Below are 20277 nucleotides of genomic sequence, written 5' to 3' on the forward strand. Positions count from 1 at the left end.
GAGTTTACATATCACTATAGTATTGTTGTTGAAGTTGTGATACAATTGAACTTTGACGCTGTGTAATGATACTATGACATTGTATAACAATGATTGAGAACTCTTGTTTTCTCATTGTTATAGATACGGATTTTCAACAACGATGATGCTGAACTTACAACCTTTGGGATCATTGAGTACTTGGAAGTGACGAAGATTTCGAGTAATGTTGAAGATTAGGCGTATGGAATAGGAGCTACAAAAGTTTATTTATTTATTTTTTGTATTCCATATGTATTGATAGTTTTGTCACTAAAATTGACAAAGGGGGAGATTGTTAGAGCATTGCTCGGTCGAACTCGCATGCGTTGCTATCTCAAGCATGTTTGTCAATGTTAGTGATCAAAACTATAAGTCTTGATTTCTAGTCTACTATAGCTAAGGTCTCGGACTAGGATAGAAAGTATAGTTGAGCTCAAGAACTCCATGACAATCATCATACAAGACGAAGGACTAGTCAAGGAACCGGTGGATCTTCATCGACTAAAAGGTATGTGGGGACTTGACCTTATCTATCACTCAAAAGTCTATTTATCTCCTATCTTGAGACAAAAGTCGTTTTGCTATATAGACTTAGATTATACATATTTGCTATTTCGAGCCGAGTTTATCTCGCCTATCTATTTCTTGAAATATGTGTTGGTAAGCTTTCTCTTTGTCCAAGTTCATCTTTACCTAGTGACGAAAGTCATGACAAGTTTCAATCACTTTGAAAATTGCTTACTTTGACGAAAAATAGTTTGTGAATAACAGTTATAGAATATCAACGTCCTCTAAGAATGTTTCAATGATTGAAATGAGAGTTTAGATAATATAACCATTGGAGGATATAAGCATTGTTGTGGAAACACACATATATATATAAGTCCTTATTCCTTGAACCGAAGTTTGCAAACTTTGTTGATCAAGAGAACCGGCGTGGTGGCGTGAGCCAAGTCCGCCAACTGGCGGAAGTTCTCGTCCCGAGAATTTCTGCTGAAGTTTGTGAACTTCGTCCGGGAACTTAAGTCCGCGAACCCGGTCCGCGAACCCGGTCCGCGAACTTAAGTAGGTTATATCTAAAAACGATGTTTGTGAACTTATTCTTATATAAACTAAGGAATGAAAATTGCAAACCATGTCTATATAGTTCATGAACCGATTCGAGTGAATCAAATCGTTTTTGCTTCGATTGTGTCTTGTGTAGTTACATAAGATTTCCTTACAATTGAACAACTCTCTAACTAGTTCATTTGAGTCACTTGAACTAGTTATGGTGAAGAAGAATATGGTTGATATGAAAGTGATCATATGGCTAACCATTTGGTTGACTATTGTTGAACCAACAAATGTACAAGTTTGGGTACGGTTACACAAGCCTAGAAACGTGCATGTCATTTGTGTGTAACAAGCTAGTTTTCGATCTAACGGTTGAAAGATATTAGCTTGAATCTAATCAGGTTTCATCTAACGGTGAATATTGAATGCTTTGTTGCCAAGCTAACATTGATTGCAAACCCTGATTTGAAAGACTATATAAGGGAGAACTCTAGCAACTGGAAAACCTAATATCCACACCTTCTGTGTGATACTAGTTGTGCTAAGCTAGAGTCGATTCTCCTTTAACCTTTGGTTTCTTCTTCTAAACCAGGTTAACGACTTAAAGACTTCATTGGGATTGTGAATCCAGACCGATACTACTTTCTCGTAGTTGTGTAATCTGATCTTGTTGTTTCCATCGTACGAGTACAATTGTAATAAATGGCTTGAGATTGATATCTCCGATAGGAAAGATATAAAAGTAATCACAAACACTTTGTCTCATCGTTTTTGATTCCACAATATCTTTTTCGTTGTGTCGATTAAGATTATTATGAAGTGATTGATAATACTAGGTTGTTCTTCGGAAATATAAGTCCGGTTTATCAATTGGTTCCTGTTCACCTTGATTTATCAAAATACGGAACAAAACTCGTAGGTATATTCGTGGGAGACGGATTTATCTATTACCGTAGACTTTTCTGTGTGATACAGATTTATTTATTAAAGTCTTCGACTTTGGGTCGTAGCAACTCTTAGTTGTGGGTGAGATCAGCTAAGGGAATCAAGTACCTAGTATCCTGCTGGGATCAGAGACGTAGGAGCATAACTGTACCTTAGATAAGTGTGAGATTGATTGGGTTTCAACTACAGTCCAGACCGAAGTTAATTTGGAGTAGGCTAGTGTCTGTAGCGGCTTAATACAGTGTGTGTTCAATCTGGACTAGGTCCCGGGGTTTTTCCGCATTTGCGGTTTCCTTTTTTACAAAATTCGGGTGTCTGTGTTATTTCTTTTCCGCATTATACTTTTTTATATAATTGAAATATCACAGGTTGTATGTTGTTCAATCAATTAGAATATCCGACCTTTTGGTTGTTGATTTAAATTGATTGACACTTGGATATTGGTCTTTGGTACCATCCAAGTTATCTTTCTAGTATTTGATAAAGACTCGCAGATTTCTATTTGCTTGAGTATATATCAAATTGAGAGATTAAGATATAAACTCTTTGATATTCTTTTTACCTAGATTGAGTCTGACTGTCTAGTTGATTCTCTAGAAAGTATATTGGAGTTTGTCCATACAGATTGCTAAGCGAAATATTGGGTGTGGTTGTTGTACCCCCGCTTTTTCACTTTTGATCAGACACATGAAACAACAATTTGTCCACCATGTTCCTCTTGGGAGGAATCTACAGACCTATGTCTATCAAAACGATTTGACCATATTTTGTTCTCTAATGGTCTTGTTTTGTCCTTGGAAACTAACTTCTTAGACGAAGTTAAAATCTTACATACCTCAGCGGTCTTCTGAGTTAGTTTAAGATTGTTTGCTAGTCGATTTGCTCTTCGTTGAAGTCTGTTGACATGTCTCAATTTGTGTTTGTACTTGTAACACTTTGATAGTTCATGACCTTTGAGTGAACAGTATGAGCACGTCAACCGTGGATATAATTCAGGCATATGCGGTGTGCAAGCTGCTAGACACATAGTTGAACCTGAAACATTATTCACAGAGTTTCCGATAGAAAGATCAGTTTCATCTTCCAGATTGGTTGAGATTTCTTCTGAAAGAATATCAAGATTGATGTATGTATTGGTATAGTTATCAAAATATTTTCACAAAGAAGTGCAACACTTGATTTCTCGTCTTCAGAGTCATAATTGTCAGACATTTCGTCAAGGGTTGCAGCAAGACCTTTGTTTCCAGTGTCTTTCTTTCGATTTGGACACTCATTTGCAAAATGACCAAAACCTTTACACTTAAAGCACTGTGCCATATCCTCGTCATCAGCCTCGTGAGCATCCCTGTTTTTAGGAGGAATGCGATTGTGAGGTTTAAATGACGACCTAGGTTTGTCTCTTGAAAACCGTTTACTTCTCTTCAATAGAAGATCCCTAAACTGTCTTATGATCATAGAGACTGATTTGTCAAGATCTTCATCCGATGAATCAGTCTCCGAAAGATCATACTCAGAGACATAAACACTTTTACTTTTATCAAGTAATTTAGTGTTCTTTTGTGATTTGAAGGCAACATCCTTTGCCCTTTTGGATGTATGCTTGTGATCAAAGATCTTTAGCTTTCCAACCAACGTGTTTCTGGAAAAAGCCAAGGTTATTTCCTTCAACGATGACATGCTTCTTAGAATCGTATCTAGATGGCAGTGATCTGAGAATTTTCATCACAATGTCCTTTTCAGGAATAGTCTTACCCAATGCAAAAGATGCATTAACAATTCCAGACACTTTGTGATTAAACTCATCAAATGAATCTTCATCTGTCATACGAAGGTTTTCCCAACCAGAATTAAGGTTTTGAAGCCTAACCTCCTTTTCACTGGTATTTCCTTCGAATACGGTTTCTAAGATATCCCAAGCATCTTTAGACCTAGTGCACGTAGTCACATGGTGCTGAAGATCTGGGGTAATGGCATGTATGATGGCATTCAAACCGTCGGAGTTTTGCTTTGCAGCAAGTATCTTAGCAGGACTGTATTCACCAATGTTCTTAGGAACGTTTGCATTTCCTACTGCCACAACGGGAGCATCATAGCCATTAACTACATAAACCCATGATTGAAAATCACGCGCTTGAAGAAAGGCACACATGGAAATTTTCCACCATAAGTAATTTGAGCCATCGAAGACTGGTGGTACGTTTATGGAGATAGAATTTCTGTCCATATAGTCAGATCGCTACAAACACATACTTTTGAGGTCTTGAATGTGTTTGCCTGCTCTGATACCAATTGAAAAAGCGGGAGTCTAACAACCACACCAATATTTCGATTAGCAATCTGTATGGACAAACTCCAATATACTTTCTAGAGAATCAACTAGACAGTCAGACTCAATCGAGATAAAAAGTATATCAAAGAGTTTATATCTCAATCTCTCAATTTGATATATACTCTAGTAAATAGAAATATGCGAGTCTTTATCAAATACTAGAGAGATAAACTTGGATGGTACCAAAGACCAATATCCAAGTGTCAATCAATTTAAATCAACAATCAAAGGTTGGATATTCTAATTGATTGATCTTAACGCACAACCTGTGATATTTCAATTATATAACAAAATATAATGCGGAAAAGAAATGACACATACACCAGAAGTTTTGTTAACGAGAAAACCGTAAAATGCAGAAAAACCTCGGGACCTAGTCCAGATTGAACACACACTGTATTAAGCCGCTACAGACACTAGCCTACTACAAACTAACTTCAGTCTGGACTGTAGTTGAACCCCAATCAATCTCACACTGATCCAAGGTACAATTATGCTCCTAAGTGTTTGATCCCATCAAGATACTACGCACTTGATTCCCTTAGCTGATCTCACCCACAACTAAGAGTTTCTACGACCCAAAGTCGAAGACTTTAATAAACAAATATGTATCACATAGAAAAGTCTATGGTAATAGATAAATCTGTCTCCCACAGAAATACCTACAAGTTTTTGTTCCGTCTTTTGATAAATCAAGGTGAACATGAACCAATTGATAACCTGGACTTATATTCCCGAAGAACAGCCTAGAATTATCAATCACCTCACAATAATCTTAATCGACGCGGTGAAAGAAGATATTGTGGAATCACAAACGATGAGACGAAGATGTTTGCGACTACTTTTATATCTTGCCTATCGAAGATATCAATCTCAAGCCAATCGTTATGATTGTATTCAACATGATAGAATCAGCAAGATCATATCACACAACTACAAGAAAGTAGTATCGGTCTGGCTTCACAATCCCAATGAATTCTTCAAGTCGTTAACCTACAAGGTCTCAAAGAAACCTAAGGTTAAAGGAGAATCGACTCTAGCTTATACAACTAGTATCACACAGGAGGTGTGGGGATTAGGTTTCCCAGTTGCTAGAGTTATCCCTTATATAGTCTTTTAAATCAGGATTTGCAATCAATGTTAGCTTAGTAACAAAGCATTCAATATTCACCGTTAGATGAAAACCTGATTAGATTCAAGCTAATATCTTTCAACCGTTAGATCGAAAACTTAGCTTGTTACACACAAATGAAATGTACATTTTTAGGTTTGTGTAACGGTACCCAAACTTATACATTTGTTGGTTCAACAGTAGTTAACCAAATGGTTAGCCATATGAGCACTTTCATATCAACCATATTCTTCTTCACCATAACTAGTTCAAATGACTCGAATGAACTAGTTAGAGAGTTGTTCAATTGCTTAGATCTTATAGAAGTATACAAGACACAATCAAAGCAAAACCAATTTGATTCACTCAAATCGATTCATGAACTTTATAGCCACGGTTTGCAAACCGCATTCCTTAGTTAATATAAATATAAGTTCACAAATAATCGTCTTTAGATATAACCAATTCAAGTACGCGGACTGAGTACGCGGACTGAGTTCCCGAAAGGAGTTCACAAACTCCAGCAAATTTTCTCGGGATGGGAACCTCCGCCAGTTCGGGGACTGAGTTCGCGGACTGAGTTCACAGCTCTTGTTCTGGTTTTCCTGATCAACAAAGTACTCGGACTTTGGTTCAAGGAATAAGGACTTATACATATATGTGTTACCACACAATATTATATCAACCATTGGTTATATAATCTAAACTCTCATTTCAATCATTGCAACATTCTTAGAGGATGTCATATAGTTGTTATTCACAAACCATTTTTCGTCAAAGGCATTTTCAAGTGATTGAAACATATCATGACTTTCGTCACTAGGTAAAGATGAACTTGGCCAAAGCGAAAGCTTACCAACATATATTTTGAGAAATAGATAGGCGACATAAACTCGGCTCGAAATAGTAAATGTATATAATCAAAGTCTATATAGCAAAACGACTTTTGTCTCAAGATAGGAGATAAATAGACTTTTGAGTGATAGATAAGGTCAAGTCCCCACATACCTTTTAGTCAATGAAGATCCACCGGTTCCTTGAGTAGTCCTTCGTCTTGTATGATGACTGCCATGAAGTTCTTGAGCTCAACTACACTTTCCATCCTAGTCCGAGACCTTAGCTATAGTAGACTAGAAATCAAGACTTATAGTTTTGATCACTAACATTGACAAACATGCTTGACATAGCAACGCATGCGAGTTCGACCGAGCAGTGCTCTAACAGAGATCTTTAGCAGAAAACAAGATAAGGTTTTCATCTTCTTCTTCTGACAGTTTTGATGTTCATATTACCAAGAGATAACAATCTTATTGAAGAATCCATTATTCAGAAACTATTTTACAGAGAGAAAATTTTCAGATCTGAGAAAGGAAGAAAAGAAAAATGAAGAAAGAGAAAGTTTTAGTCTTATAAACGGTTGAGTTTATTTTTAAAGAGAAGAGACATAATGTTTTTAGGGCATGTATAAGAGAGGGTCATCCAGCGTTCAGATGATAATTGAGGTTTGAGAAGCAACGCTCAAGCCTTTTATCCATCCTGGGGGCTGGGGCACACATGACCAGGGAAAGACCCAGGATTTTACCTGGGGTAGTTCTAATTTTTTATATGCGGGATTAAAGCGGATGGGCGCCTTGAGGACTAAGGGTTTAATCTCTCCCATGAGAGTTGAGTTTTGTCTATGGTCTTGAAATGACATTTTTGCCCTTTATCCAAATTTCACCATCTACAATTAGTATTTTAGTTTCTTAGTTAGGGACCAAATCATTTTCTTATCATGTCCATGAGTGTTACTAATCTATGAGTCGGTTTTACAGAAACGTCATGAAGTAATTTTCGAGGTAGTTGGATCTTTTCTATCCCTGCTCCGCTCAGGAGAACCAAGCGCATACTGCCAGTTTTTCTCAAATGCCATGTTGTTAGTTGAATGTATGTATTGTTGTCGTAAGACTTTTCTTATTATATGAAATTAGCGGTAGTTCATTGAATTGGAGAAAGGGTTGCATAGGCCCACCATAATATGGTTTACAATATCAGTTCACTGACCAAAGCTTCATAACAAGCCCATGATTCCTTATTTTCAACTTTGAATCTCATCTTGGACTATTATATTAGTTTTCAAATTTTCGCACCCCCGAAAAACGGAGTTGCACATTCTGACTCTTGCTATTGGTCCAAATATTTATAGAATTGTATCCTTTTTAATAGGCGGTTTTACTTTTGTTGTATGGTTATTGGTCTGGCTAGTAGTATAGTTATTGGTCCAGATTGAGAACAAGCATGAATCAAATTTTTGTCAATGTGATGTCTGATAGAGATGATGGATGTAATTATGGTTTTTTATAAAATCGTACGATTTGCTATTCAAATCCCATAATTCACTCCAAATATTTATATTTGGATTCAAATCATGAGTTTAAATGGAATCTCTGATAAATCGTTACTTTGTCTTTCTAAGTTACGGTTTTTTACTATTTGTACCCGAATTATTTTTAACGATTGTTTGATTAGAGGTTTGAACCCGAGAGCCCTCGGTTAGTAAGTGGACCCTCAACCGTTATACCAAGTTGGTGGTTGATGCTAATAATTAACGTATTTTATAACCACATTATTAATTCATCAAAGATCAAAATATAAATTTGTTTTATTTAGTCTAATGATATATATAAGCATAACTGTAGTGATTCAATAATCGACTATGAATTTTCGATTTATGATTTAAAATACGATTCGATTCTCAAAACTGAAAAACGATTCGTTCCACGACTCACGATTTCACAACCTTGGATGTAATGGTAGTGTATCGATCATGGCGAGATATTTTCCCCTTTTTCAGCAATAGATCCAACAATATTGATTTAGATCAGGATGAAGAAATTATGGTCTGATTGGATAAAGAATTGTTGAGGAAGTGGACACATTAAGGTTAACTTGATTTATTTCTAAAAGTCTAGATTTGAAGAGATGGGTTTGGAATGAAATTCTAGAGGAGAGAGCAACAAAGGTGTTATTAACAAAGGTTTATTTTGCTTTTCAACATTATTCTAGGAAATAAAATAATGAATAAAATAAGAAATGAGAACCACTTCGAAGATAATTTTAGCCATCAATTAAGGTCGGAATGTGCAGCCCGGTTTCTAGGGGTGCATAAATCTGGACTCGTTATATTAACTCCGGTTGTGTTGGTGGATTTTTAACAATTAATTACATTGGGATATAGATAAATTTAACCCGTCACAGAAGCGCTTGTCTTTTACCTACAGTTTGCCTACATTATAGCTCAGAGTAACGAGTCATTGACCCTACCCAAAGATGGGATTGAATACATAGTTATATACCATAATTTAACCCCCCAAAAAAGGAAGATTATATATGAGTTACTATATATATAATAACACAAGTGGGGTGAGCGTGATCCGGATTAGACCGAATTTAACCTTATTTGCATCTCGTTATGTATATAGGGGAACTCAAGTTTACCATCTACATCCAATGGACATGTAGATGGACAGATTGGATGCTGATTACAGTATGGACTTTTGTTATGTAACTAACATTTTAAATAGAAAGTCAAAACCAGCAAAATGATTGAGTTCCCTAAAACCTACACAACAACACACATAGAAAAGAAAACCAGGTCCTTCAACAAACATCAGCTTTACCATGTACAAAATTTGTCTGTAGATATCGTGAAACCTCCGTAACAACACCGTGTATATATATTAAATACCATACGCAACATTTCCAAAAAGAATTAGGAGTATTTGGGTTAATTATTTTTATGACCCTAAAAAACATGGGTCTTGCTCTTTGGCCCTAGGGTCATAGAAATAATTATGCAAATTATTCTCATGACCCTGAAACAACTGTGAATATTTCCTGCACAGATTATAGTTATGCATATTTCCTCCACGAATTCTAGTCGTGGATATTTTCTACACAACTTCATATTAATGTGTTTGTTCATCTTTAAAAAACAGTTTTGTAAACTTATTTAATGTACATATTATAGTATAAACAATTATGAAAGGTTAGTTAACATTGTGGATAATATCTGCACACTAGAAAAACACTGCGGATAATAACTGCACACTAAAAAAAGTCGTGAGTAACATCTGCACACTAAAAAAGATATTATGAATAATAGTTGTACTTTAAAAAATTATGTGGATAATATCTAGACACTAAAAAATAAGAAAATAAAATAAAAATCATCTAAGGAATAAAAAGTACTAAAATACGAATAATTTGATATTTGTATTTACACTCGTTGGATTGGTCTTTCAAAAACCTTTCTAAATATATAAGATTTGTCAAATTCTTATGTATAGTTTGTGAGATATAGTATATTGAAGTTGGTTTGACCCTTAAAGAAGAACGCGCGATTGGGGGATATGGAAACTAATTGGGGGTATGAATTACTTCCCCCAACCAAAGGTGTCTGCTAAGGGGTGTTTTTTGGGGCGAAAATACTAAAACACCCTTTGATTAATTAAAAAAACTTTATGAAAAGACTGTTATACCCTTTCCCCTAAAACTTAAAATCCAAAAATCAAATACATATCCCCCATTTCTCTATCAGTTCCGGCATACTCGGTTAGGGTTAGGGTTTCGATTTTTTTTTCTTCATCTTCTTCATCGTTCTTCATCCGTTCTTCATCCGTTCTTCATCGACGATTAATAGTTAATTCAAAAATTTCTTCATCGATTAACCTACCTGCCCGAATCCATAAGAATGCCTCCACGAAAGATATCAGATGCCCAATCGAAATCAAAATCGGTTGCTCAACAAGAACAAGAAAAGAGGATTGTTTTGATTGCTCAAGAGAAAGAGGAAGATGAACAAGAGAACTCGGACAATCAACCTCTCGTAAACATGGCTTCTGTGAGAAGGTAAGTGATTTAGAACTGTTTAATTAGCGTTTCAATCGATTTGTAGCTATGGGTTTAGGTCAAAATCGCAAACCCTAACTGAGACAGTTGAGTTTCAGTAGCTTCCGGCATTCAATTTAGTATGAATACCACACCGGAACAGTGTAACGACATTCGATTTAGGATGAAGACCACACCGGCACTGCGTTACAGCATAAGATTTAGGTTGAAGACCACACCCGAAATTAGTTGCGGCATTCGATTTAGGATGAAGACCACACCGGAACCCTGTACCGGCGTTCAATTTAGTTTGAATACCATGCCGGTATTGAGCTTCTAATAAACAGAGAACCTTTGGATTTTCTGAAAGGTACCGGCATAGGTTTTAGGTTAGATTTCAAGATGGTACCTTGTTACGGCATGTGTTTCTATTTTACGTATGTGCCGGCAATGGTGTTTTGGTATCCAGGAACTTCCTAAAGATTACCGGCATCCTCGTCAATTATTTTTCAATGCCGGTATTAGGTCCCGACATGTAATGGTTTGAAATTACTATGTCGTGTTTTGGTCACGGCATGGTAGAAACTTTGTTTTCGTATGCCGGTAGTGATGATTATGCCGTTATGTAGTGTATCTATGCCGGTATGAGAAATGAAAGTTAGTTGTCTTATATTTATTTCGTGCTTCTTTTGAAATAGGGCTAAAGCAAAGGAATCTAACAAACGAAAAACTAAATATGACGACATTAAGAAAAGAATGAAGCACGGTCTTGGAACTGCTCAATCTCTTCCTCCTAGAGGGAAAGAACAAGGTCGCAACAAGCGTTTGGGGGCATCTACAAGAGGTGAAGTTTGGGAGAGTGGCCGTGACCGTAGTAAACTCGCAATCCGTGAACCTACCGGAGCAGTTGATGAGGAAAATGAGCAAGATGAAGAGGAAAGTTAAGAGGAAAATAATGAGATTGATCCAAGTCAATTAGCAACCCAAATCCAAGTAGTAGTGGAACAAGTTGGGCCAAGTCAACAACCGACACAAGGCAATGGCACATGCAAAGTAAAAGTTAAAGGTCCGTACCTTCCTCATATTGATGACATGATACCTGACCTTGATCGTGGTAAAATTTAGGGTGCAGCTTCTTATGATCCGGGGCATCTATTTGGCCACAAGGACTCTTGGGATCGTACTATCTATCAAACCTATGTAAGAATTTTATGTCGTGCATATGTATTGTTTTGTATTTATATAAAACCTCTTAATCGTATTATCTCCTAATTGTAGGATCATAAGAAGGCTGTGCGTGTTTGCCGAAACCAAGCCGCGTCTCATTGGGATTTTTCTAAGAAATGTAAAGAGGTCCAAACATTAGTAAAGGATTCTGGTCTATATCCTTTGGTTGAAAATTATGTGAAGCCAGATATTGTGACATTCAATTGCTTCGTCGAAAGGTATCATGGTGAAACAGATACCATGCACTTCCGGTTTGGCGAGATGACCTTGATCCCTGATGATGCTCAGAACATTCTAGGCTTGAGAGTTACCGGAAAATCAATTGCAGAAGGAGATCATTGTCCGGAGCTAGAATGGTCGAAGTTGCACGCTCTTACTAACAAGTTGTTTGGTTGGGTTACAAAACTTCTGTGGAAAGCTTCTATGTATCTAAGACTAGTGGGACAAAGACCATCAAGCTGACGCTGCTTGAAAAGAAGTTTGAAGACACGGCGCAGAGAAAAGACAAGGATGGATGGGACCCCGCATAGATTCGTTATACAGCCGCTGCGTACCTGTTATTCATCTTGGGCACTAGGGTGCTCCCTGACACTAGTGGCAACAGGGTTAGTGCAAACTACCTTCAATACTTGTATTCGTTGGAAGAGGTCTTTAGCTATTCTTGGGGCACCGTGGTAATGACACATTTGATGACGAAGATGAGAAGGGCCTCTAAGGCGGTTACAAACCAATTTATCGGGAATTTCACTCTACTCCAGGTAATTTTGTTTTTAAACTTATGTTCTTATTTATATTGTTCACATGTACCCTTATGATGAACTTAGAAACAAAATTTACTGATTTTTATATGTATCATTTCACATTTGTATAGGTGTGGGCTTATGAAATTTTACCAACATTGTTCAAGGGCAACTCCTTCTTGAAGATTATACCCATTGATGACCCCAAGGAGCCTAGAGCCAAGAGATACCAGTTCAACAACCATCCCAAGCCCGATAACAATCGTCGACTGATAGATATGAGATTGGATCTGGACGCGATGACTACCAAAGATGTAGTGTTCGACCCTTACGGGGAGGCTAGAGAAAACCTCCAATATTTGAGGTTCTATAACGTTGCATTTTACAATGGGACCTTTGTTCCACCCAAAGGGATACGTTATGGCAGACCCTCGACGTGTGATGCGGCAACTTGGATATAAGCAATTACCCCGCTTCATGACAGCCTCTACTGAAAGGTATCTTCTTGACCTTACTGTGTCTATGTCAAGTTCCACAAAGTTGAGGGTAGAGTATGATCCAATTCCAGAACCAACACATTGGAGGGATAGGGAACCACGTCGTTTGGTAGATGCTACTAATTGGGATCTTTTGAACAACGGTGATGAAGTCGATCCCGCCTATATTGATAATTACTTGGAATTGTCACATCCTTTTGTCGTGCGCCCGGACGACGTCGAAGTTCCACCCCAGAAAAACCCTCTCGTTCCAACTCCTACAGAGGCACCACATACGATGGCCCAACTTCATAAGACTGTTGGATTGCTAGTAAGTATTGTTAGTTGCTTAGTCGTTTAATTTACACATAATTTTATATCAGCATATATATACTAATTATGTGTTATATGTATGAAACTAGCGGCGTCGGATTTGCAAGTTAAGGAAGCTGTTAGGTTGCAAGTACGACGAAGGAGATGTACTATCCATTGAAGAAATGAAGGAAGTCGTGGAGAATCTTGATAAAATTGAAGACCCAAGTGCAAGAGCTTTGTTTGGGGAAACGAGGAAGGCTCCCGTTGGCAAGAAGAAAAAGACCAAGTGATGAACTCTATAGTTGTGTTTCGTTATTTGCTTCCTCTGGAGATTTTATTCCCTACATAAGGACAACAATGGGAGATTATAAGGTTAATTACAAGCAATCCCAACTAAAGTTCTAAAAACTAGGTGAAAGTATTGTTTGGTAACATACCGGAGGCATTTTATAGTACTCAGACGTATCCGGACCAAGCGGTTTGGAATTTGTTGGATCAATGTATGTCACAATCTAAGGAATGAATGAAAAGAAAATTGAATTAGTTCTAAATAAAATTAAATTACTGTGTCGGGTACTAGTTCCGGCATGCTCGACGACAGTACCGCCAAAACAACCAAAGCCGGAAACATGTGCCGGCATTCTCGAATAATGTTCCGGAATTCCGGAATTGCACTTGAAAAAGAAGACCTAATTTTAAACTGTACCGACATTGTATTTTATTGAACATTAATGTCGGGATTCGCAATACCGGCATGCTCGATATGTAAGGTTCCAAGCCGGTATTTTGTGTCGGCTTTGTCCGTAATTTATAAACCACGCCGGTAATAGGTGTCGGCGTGCTCGATAATTTATATACCACGCCGGTATTTAAGTTCAAAAATCTTTAACTTCTGGATGTTTTTCTTGTGGTACCGGCATGGTAAAGTTATGAGTGAACCATGCCGGTTTGGATATTCCATGAAATATTCGGTGGTAGGTAAAAAGTTAATTGCGTGCCGGCATGGATTTTTTGGTTGAAGATCACGCCGGCAATTGTTTCAAAATTGGGGATATTTTTCGCCGGCATAGAAGTAGTATGAATACCCTGTCGGTTCTGTTGGTGCCGGCGTGGTATTCATACTACGAGTACGCTGGCACCAAGCTTTTTCAGAGAAAAAATGGCGGTTTCAAAAAAAAAAATAATCAATTTTTCAACCTCTTAGCAGCATTACTTGTGTGTTGGGGATGCTTGTATGTTGAACTTGTTTACTTTCTTGGGTTGATTCTTCAAAAAACACTTCATGCTCACAAAAATCATATTCCAAGGGTGTTGGTTCATCATATAAGTCCAATTGTGAGTTGTTATCATTAACCGAAGATTGAAGATATGCTTCTTGTTGTAGTTGAGCTAAAGATTCAACAGCTGCAATTCTCCCCTCTCAATCATCTTCCATTTTCACAAAAAAATTCCACTCAAAAATATTTTTCCCTCCTTCTACTCTCACCTAACTCACACAAATTCAAATAAAAATACACACTAATCTATCCCCAAATACTTAAGATTTTACTAATCATTGTTAACCACTAAATCTGATTAGTGATGGCTAGATTAGGAATCAAAAAAATAATTACATAAGAGGTGACCCAGATTTGATATCTGGATCCAGTTTTTGTCATGTAGCTATATCCCCCAATTAGTTTCCATATCCCCAATCGTGCGTTTTAAAAGAATATAGTTTAACATCATTTAACATCTTTATTCATATGGCCCTCCTTTTTTATGAACGCGAAATTGAGGGATAAAAAAACTAATTGGGGATATAGATTACTTCCACCAACCCATGGTGTGTGCTAAGGGGTGATTTTTGGGTATGAAAATACTAAAATACCCTTTGCTCAAAATAAAAATCAAAAAACAAAATCATATCCCCCATCTATCCCACTCCCTTTCAAATTAGAGTTTTCCCCACTCCCTTTCAAACTCTAAATTTTCCCCACTCCCTTTCAAATTCTTTTCCCTTTTAAATTTTTCCCATTTCCCCACTCCCTTTAAAACGATTTTTTTTTATCATTCGAAAGCGATGAGGACCATGTCGGTAGTGATGAATACCATGCCGGTATTGATGAAGATCATGCCGGAAGTGATGAAGACCATACCGGAAGTGATGAAGACATGCTGGAAGTGATGAAGACCAATGCCGGCATAGATGAAGACCATACCGGTAGTGATGAAGACCATGCCGACATAGATGAAGAGCATGCCGGTAGTGATGAAGACAATGTCGGAAATAAAAAAAATTTACATCGCCGGAAATGATGAATATCATGCCGAATTGATGAAAACCATGCCGGAAAATGGTGTCGGCATACTTGGTAACTAACATTCAATTCCGGAACTGAGTGTCGGCATGATCCATAGAAATCTATCAATGCCGGTAGTCAAGTGAAAAAAATTTGAAGTTTCCTGGATACTTTTCATCATGTGCTGGCATAGAAATTTAAGCAACATACTATGCCGGCATAGGTACCGGCGTGCTCGAGAATCAACTGACTGTGCCGGAAGTGGACTGATTAAAACCAAAAAATTTAGGTTTTGAAGATCAAACCCCCCCAGATAGTGGCAAACATTTATGAAAATTTCTAACAAATGCCGGCATGTTTTTTCGGTTGAATACAATGCCGGTACCGAGCTATTTCAGCTGCAACAATGGTGGATTCAAAGAAAAAAAAAATTAAATTTTCAACCTCTTAGCAGCAACTCTCTCTTCACAATCGTCCTCCACTTTCACCAAAAAGAGTTCCCTCTCAAATTTTTTTTCCTTCTTTCTACTCTCATCTCATTCACCCAAATACAAATACAAGTACAAATACACACTAATCATTTAACAAATACTTAAGATTTTTACTAATTATTATTAACCACTAAACCTGAGTAGTGAGGGGTAGATTAGGATTTAAAAAAATACTTAGATAAGGGTGACCCTGATTTGATATTTGGATCCAATTTTTCTCTTTTTCCTCTATCCCCCAATTAATTTTTTTATCCCCAATTTCGCGTTCTTTTTATGGGTCATTTCAATAAAGTTGATTAATTTTTTTTTTAAATGGGCTTATAACCCAAGGTCAGAAGAGCAAGAAAGAGTGGGGAGAGGACCAAACACTTAGTGTACTTTATGTAGTCTGTATTTTATGAAAATTCCATATATACCCTTAGTGTAGCCGGTGTAAGTATCCAACGGGCTTTCAAGACAGCATCAGTCCAATTCAAATTTCGTTGGATCTCACAAATTACACCCTTTGATGGGCCGGATCAGATCCACTGATTGAATCATCCAAATTATGAGAGACTGATTGTTGGCCCAGCCAGAGAGAAAAGTTACTAGTAAGAAGTAAGAACTAAGAAAACTACGAGAGTGTTTTTACTTTTTATCATCAGTTAAGGTAGAGTAGAAGACTACAAACAAATAATCATAGTGGTCCAGGACTACAGCTGGAGCACTGCAAAATTATTGTTGTGGGCCGGGGAGAATATCATCTGGATCTCCTTTTTTCTTATTTCGTAGGGCCACCACCATCACCCATATGGGAATATCTACGCATACATGTACTACTGAAATGGATGTTGTTTCCCCTATGAAAACCATAAACCAAAGACAAAGACCAAACATTTCCTACTGTTTATATATAAAAAAGAAGGTCCAAGAAAGGAACAAGATCAAATGTGAATTGTATATCTGGTCCGAGTTTACCACGACAGCCGTCTCTCAAATTCGATCTTGCGGTTAAATGTCTATCCGAGGATCAATCTCTAGGTTGCATGAGTGAACCATGGACATCCAAAAATGCGTAGTCCCAAGTAATAAATTTGGATGAATATATCCCATCCAATTTATAACCTCTATCGCCCTATATTGGCATCCTCTGATTCTCCCCATTCTAGTATTTGTTTGTCCAATGGACCTACAAGTGTTCCAGTATATGTACTCCACCAGTGTAAAAGTCAAGCACTAACAATTCAAGTCCAAGTGATGACTCAAAAAAAAACATGCACACCAACAAAACAGGCACAAAGGCACACGAATCAAACGAAAACGATTGTGCGCATCAGCTATCGCTTTTTTCTTCCTCGTGTTGAACGTATATATATTACGATTAACTGAGAATACTGGTTCAACAAAAGAAAAATCAAAAAGCACAGACAGAAAAAAAAATATATGATCAAAGAAAATAAAAGGACAGGACAGGACAGGAAAGGGAAAACACAAAGATGAGGACATTAATGAAAGGGGTTCGTACGAAATATCAGAAGAGAGAAAGAGAGGTCAATTAATGAATGAAAGTCATGAGATCAGCGTGGAAATAAAAGAGGAAAAAGAGGTGCATTCCATTATTCATCACTTCCTCCTATAAAACTCGCTAGCTCTAGCTAGCTTAGCTTGTCACCACTGTTATTAGTTTCAGTTTTGCAGCAGTAGCCATGGCACACGCATTCACCTACTCCCATCATTTCCCAACATGTCTTGTATACAATCTCCAACCCCATCTCTTGGAATGTTCCTAATCGGCCTAAACACATGTAGCACTCGTCGGTGTTGTATTGACAAGTTTCAGGTTTTTATTTAGAGTTTAGACCCCCCGTGAAAAGGAACAAAATTCTTCTCTTTTTCTTGACCACAAGGAAAGGAAAGGAACAGAACTCAGTGGAAGGAGAAGCAGTATCACTTTAATTTGACTTTAGAGCAAGAAAGTGATACTCTTCAAAAATAGATAGATATCGCGCATGCAACGAGATTACATCTTTGGTTGCTTGGATTTATTTATATATATGTAAGAACATAGGCTAGTAAAACAGTAACTTACTCAATCAACAAATTAATAATAATTAATTAACTAATTGATCTACGCAGTGCATGTTAAGAATTATTACAACAAACATCCAACAACACCACCGCTAATCAAATACTAATTCATTGAACAATACAAATTAGAAAAACAAACAGAAACTAATGAACCTCCATAGAGCTAGAAATTAACAGAAAGCAAAACCTAACTATGATCGATCGTGGAAAGATCCCTTGATATGATCACCATGATGCAGGAGCATATATTAACCACCTTCCAGCAGCCATGATATCAGTTTGTACGCAATAATAATCCGACCATTTATGTAGTTTACAGGGTGGGGTGCAATGCAGTTGAAAGCAGTCCTATAAACTTACTGTCTACCTTGATGCATACTCACTAGCTAGCCTATCTAGCTTAGAAGAAGAAGAAGAAGAAGAATTAAGCAAGCAATATTATGATCATCATCACTACTCAATTATTAGTAGAGTTGGGATTTGGAATCAGAGAGATAAAAATGCTAGCTACTTAGCTTAATCAACTAGGGTTTCTTACCAAGGGTGTGCTTGTTGTTATGCATCCAGACCTTGAGGACTTGTCTCTTGATACAAAGCTCATTACAGAACTGCTGAACCGCAGCTTCATCGTGTTTCTGTATTCTCCACCCTAATCTCTCTGAAAAACCTAACATTTTATCTTTTTGTTCCTGTGTAAACTTAGTTCTAAACCGTTTCTTACTTGAAGAGCTTCCACCTCCCATTCCCCCACCCCCACTAGGGTTAGAAACATCATCATCTTGCATATCAATACTATGTCCTCCTCCCCCGGAAGTTGAAGGCAGAGCTAGTGGTCTGCTATGTGGTGTAACAATCGGTATGTAATTACCTGGTGGCCTGTAATACTGAGGAGTAAATGGATGATGTTGATGATGATGTGGATGCGGATGATGATGGTGGTGATGCAAACTGCTCGAAGCGGCTTCGTTACCCCCACCTTCAGTAACTTCTTTACGATGAAAGTTGCGGTGACAATTACAAGCAGCACATTTGAGTGCATCTAGAGTTCCATCATCTCCTGCCGGCATAAACTCACCGCATCCATCTACTGCATGTCCACCAACACCAATTGCATGATTCTTTAAGCATTCTCTGTATCTTATATTACTACAAGGCATCAGCATCGAGCTACTTGATGCACCTCCATTATTGCCACCACTTAGTTTTCTTACTAACCCTCCACCGCCAACTGAGGTGTCACCTCCTCCAGCAACAGTACCAACAGCACTTCCCAAGTTACTACTGTTAACAACTTTGGGTCTAGATAGTGGTGTTGGCATGCCCATTTCTTCGTCTTCTAGCTCTTCTTCTTGATCATCATCGTCATCGAAATCCATTTCTAGCTCTATGTTTGAGTCTATCTTATCAAACTCAACTTTCTCTCTCTCTCTCTCTAGGATAAAGAGCAGTTATTTCACATTACCAGTTGATCTTAAGAAAAAAAAGATCAACAGGTTTTTTTAGATGATAAATGATGAAAGGAGATTATGTTTTTGGTAATTTTGATGGGAAGAAGATAAGAAATATTGGAGGATAGTAGTAGTAGTATTGTGGCTATCAATATCTCTGCACTACTGCTCTCTGCTAACTAGTTAGCTTAGCTGTACCCCAAAAGTTTAATTCACCTCTTTCGTTTGTTTCTTAAATAAACCCTAGCTAGCCTCTCTGTCTCTCTCTAACTCACTCACTAACTCAACTCTTGGCTAGGCCCCCCAAAGTAAACCCCGTTCCTAAACCAAAATGCTACTGCGTACGTGTTATAATATTCACCATGAAACTCTTAACTTATGCAAGTCCATCCTGAGAACAGCCATTTAACGTTTTATGTTTCATGATCTAAATTGATAACTAGTACTAATCATTTATTTATCAACCAAATCATAACCACCCAGTAGGAAATATAAACGACATTTATGGAATCTAGTTAACTTAAATTAATTTTCGATAACGGTTGGTGTAATGTTGCTAAACAAAATGCTTATGAGCAAAACATACGAGTCAAAATTACATAGAAAAGATTTTGCTCAACTTCATTATCCCCAATCCCCATTGTATTTTCCCTGAGACTTGTCCATGACTGATCAATTCTCCACTAGTCAGTAGTAATAAAGATGTCGAGAAATGACGTCAGTGACATTTCTGAATGCCGTTTGCATCCAAATTTTCACCGACAGATAAAAAAATCAACCAAAATTTAACTTTTTTACGCATGCATTAAATTTTGAGGCTAACTAGCCATATGTATATGTTAAATGTAGATTGCTGGTTGCTAACCCTATTTTGTTTCTTGATAGCCATTTTCTCTCTAT

At 37.4% G+C, this 20277-nt stretch overlaps 1 protein-coding gene across 1 annotated transcript; it reads right to left on the reverse strand.

Moving 5' to 3' along the window:
• Positions 1–17942: 17942 nt before the first annotated feature.
• On the reverse strand, positions 17943–19565 carry LOC113296999 (zinc-finger homeodomain protein 2-like). Its single transcript, XM_026545375.1, has one exon. It carries the CDS (start codon positions 19303–19305, stop codon positions 18454–18456), a length of 852 nt encoding a protein of 283 aa, XP_026401160.1. The 5' UTR covers positions 19306–19565; the 3' UTR covers positions 17943–18453.
• Positions 19566–20277: the final 712 nt, after the last annotated feature.

This window comes from Papaver somniferum, chromosome 1, assembly GCF_003573695.1.
Source record: "Papaver somniferum cultivar HN1 chromosome 1, ASM357369v1, whole genome shotgun sequence".
Taxonomy (NCBI): domain Eukaryota; kingdom Viridiplantae; phylum Streptophyta; class Magnoliopsida; order Ranunculales; family Papaveraceae; genus Papaver; species Papaver somniferum.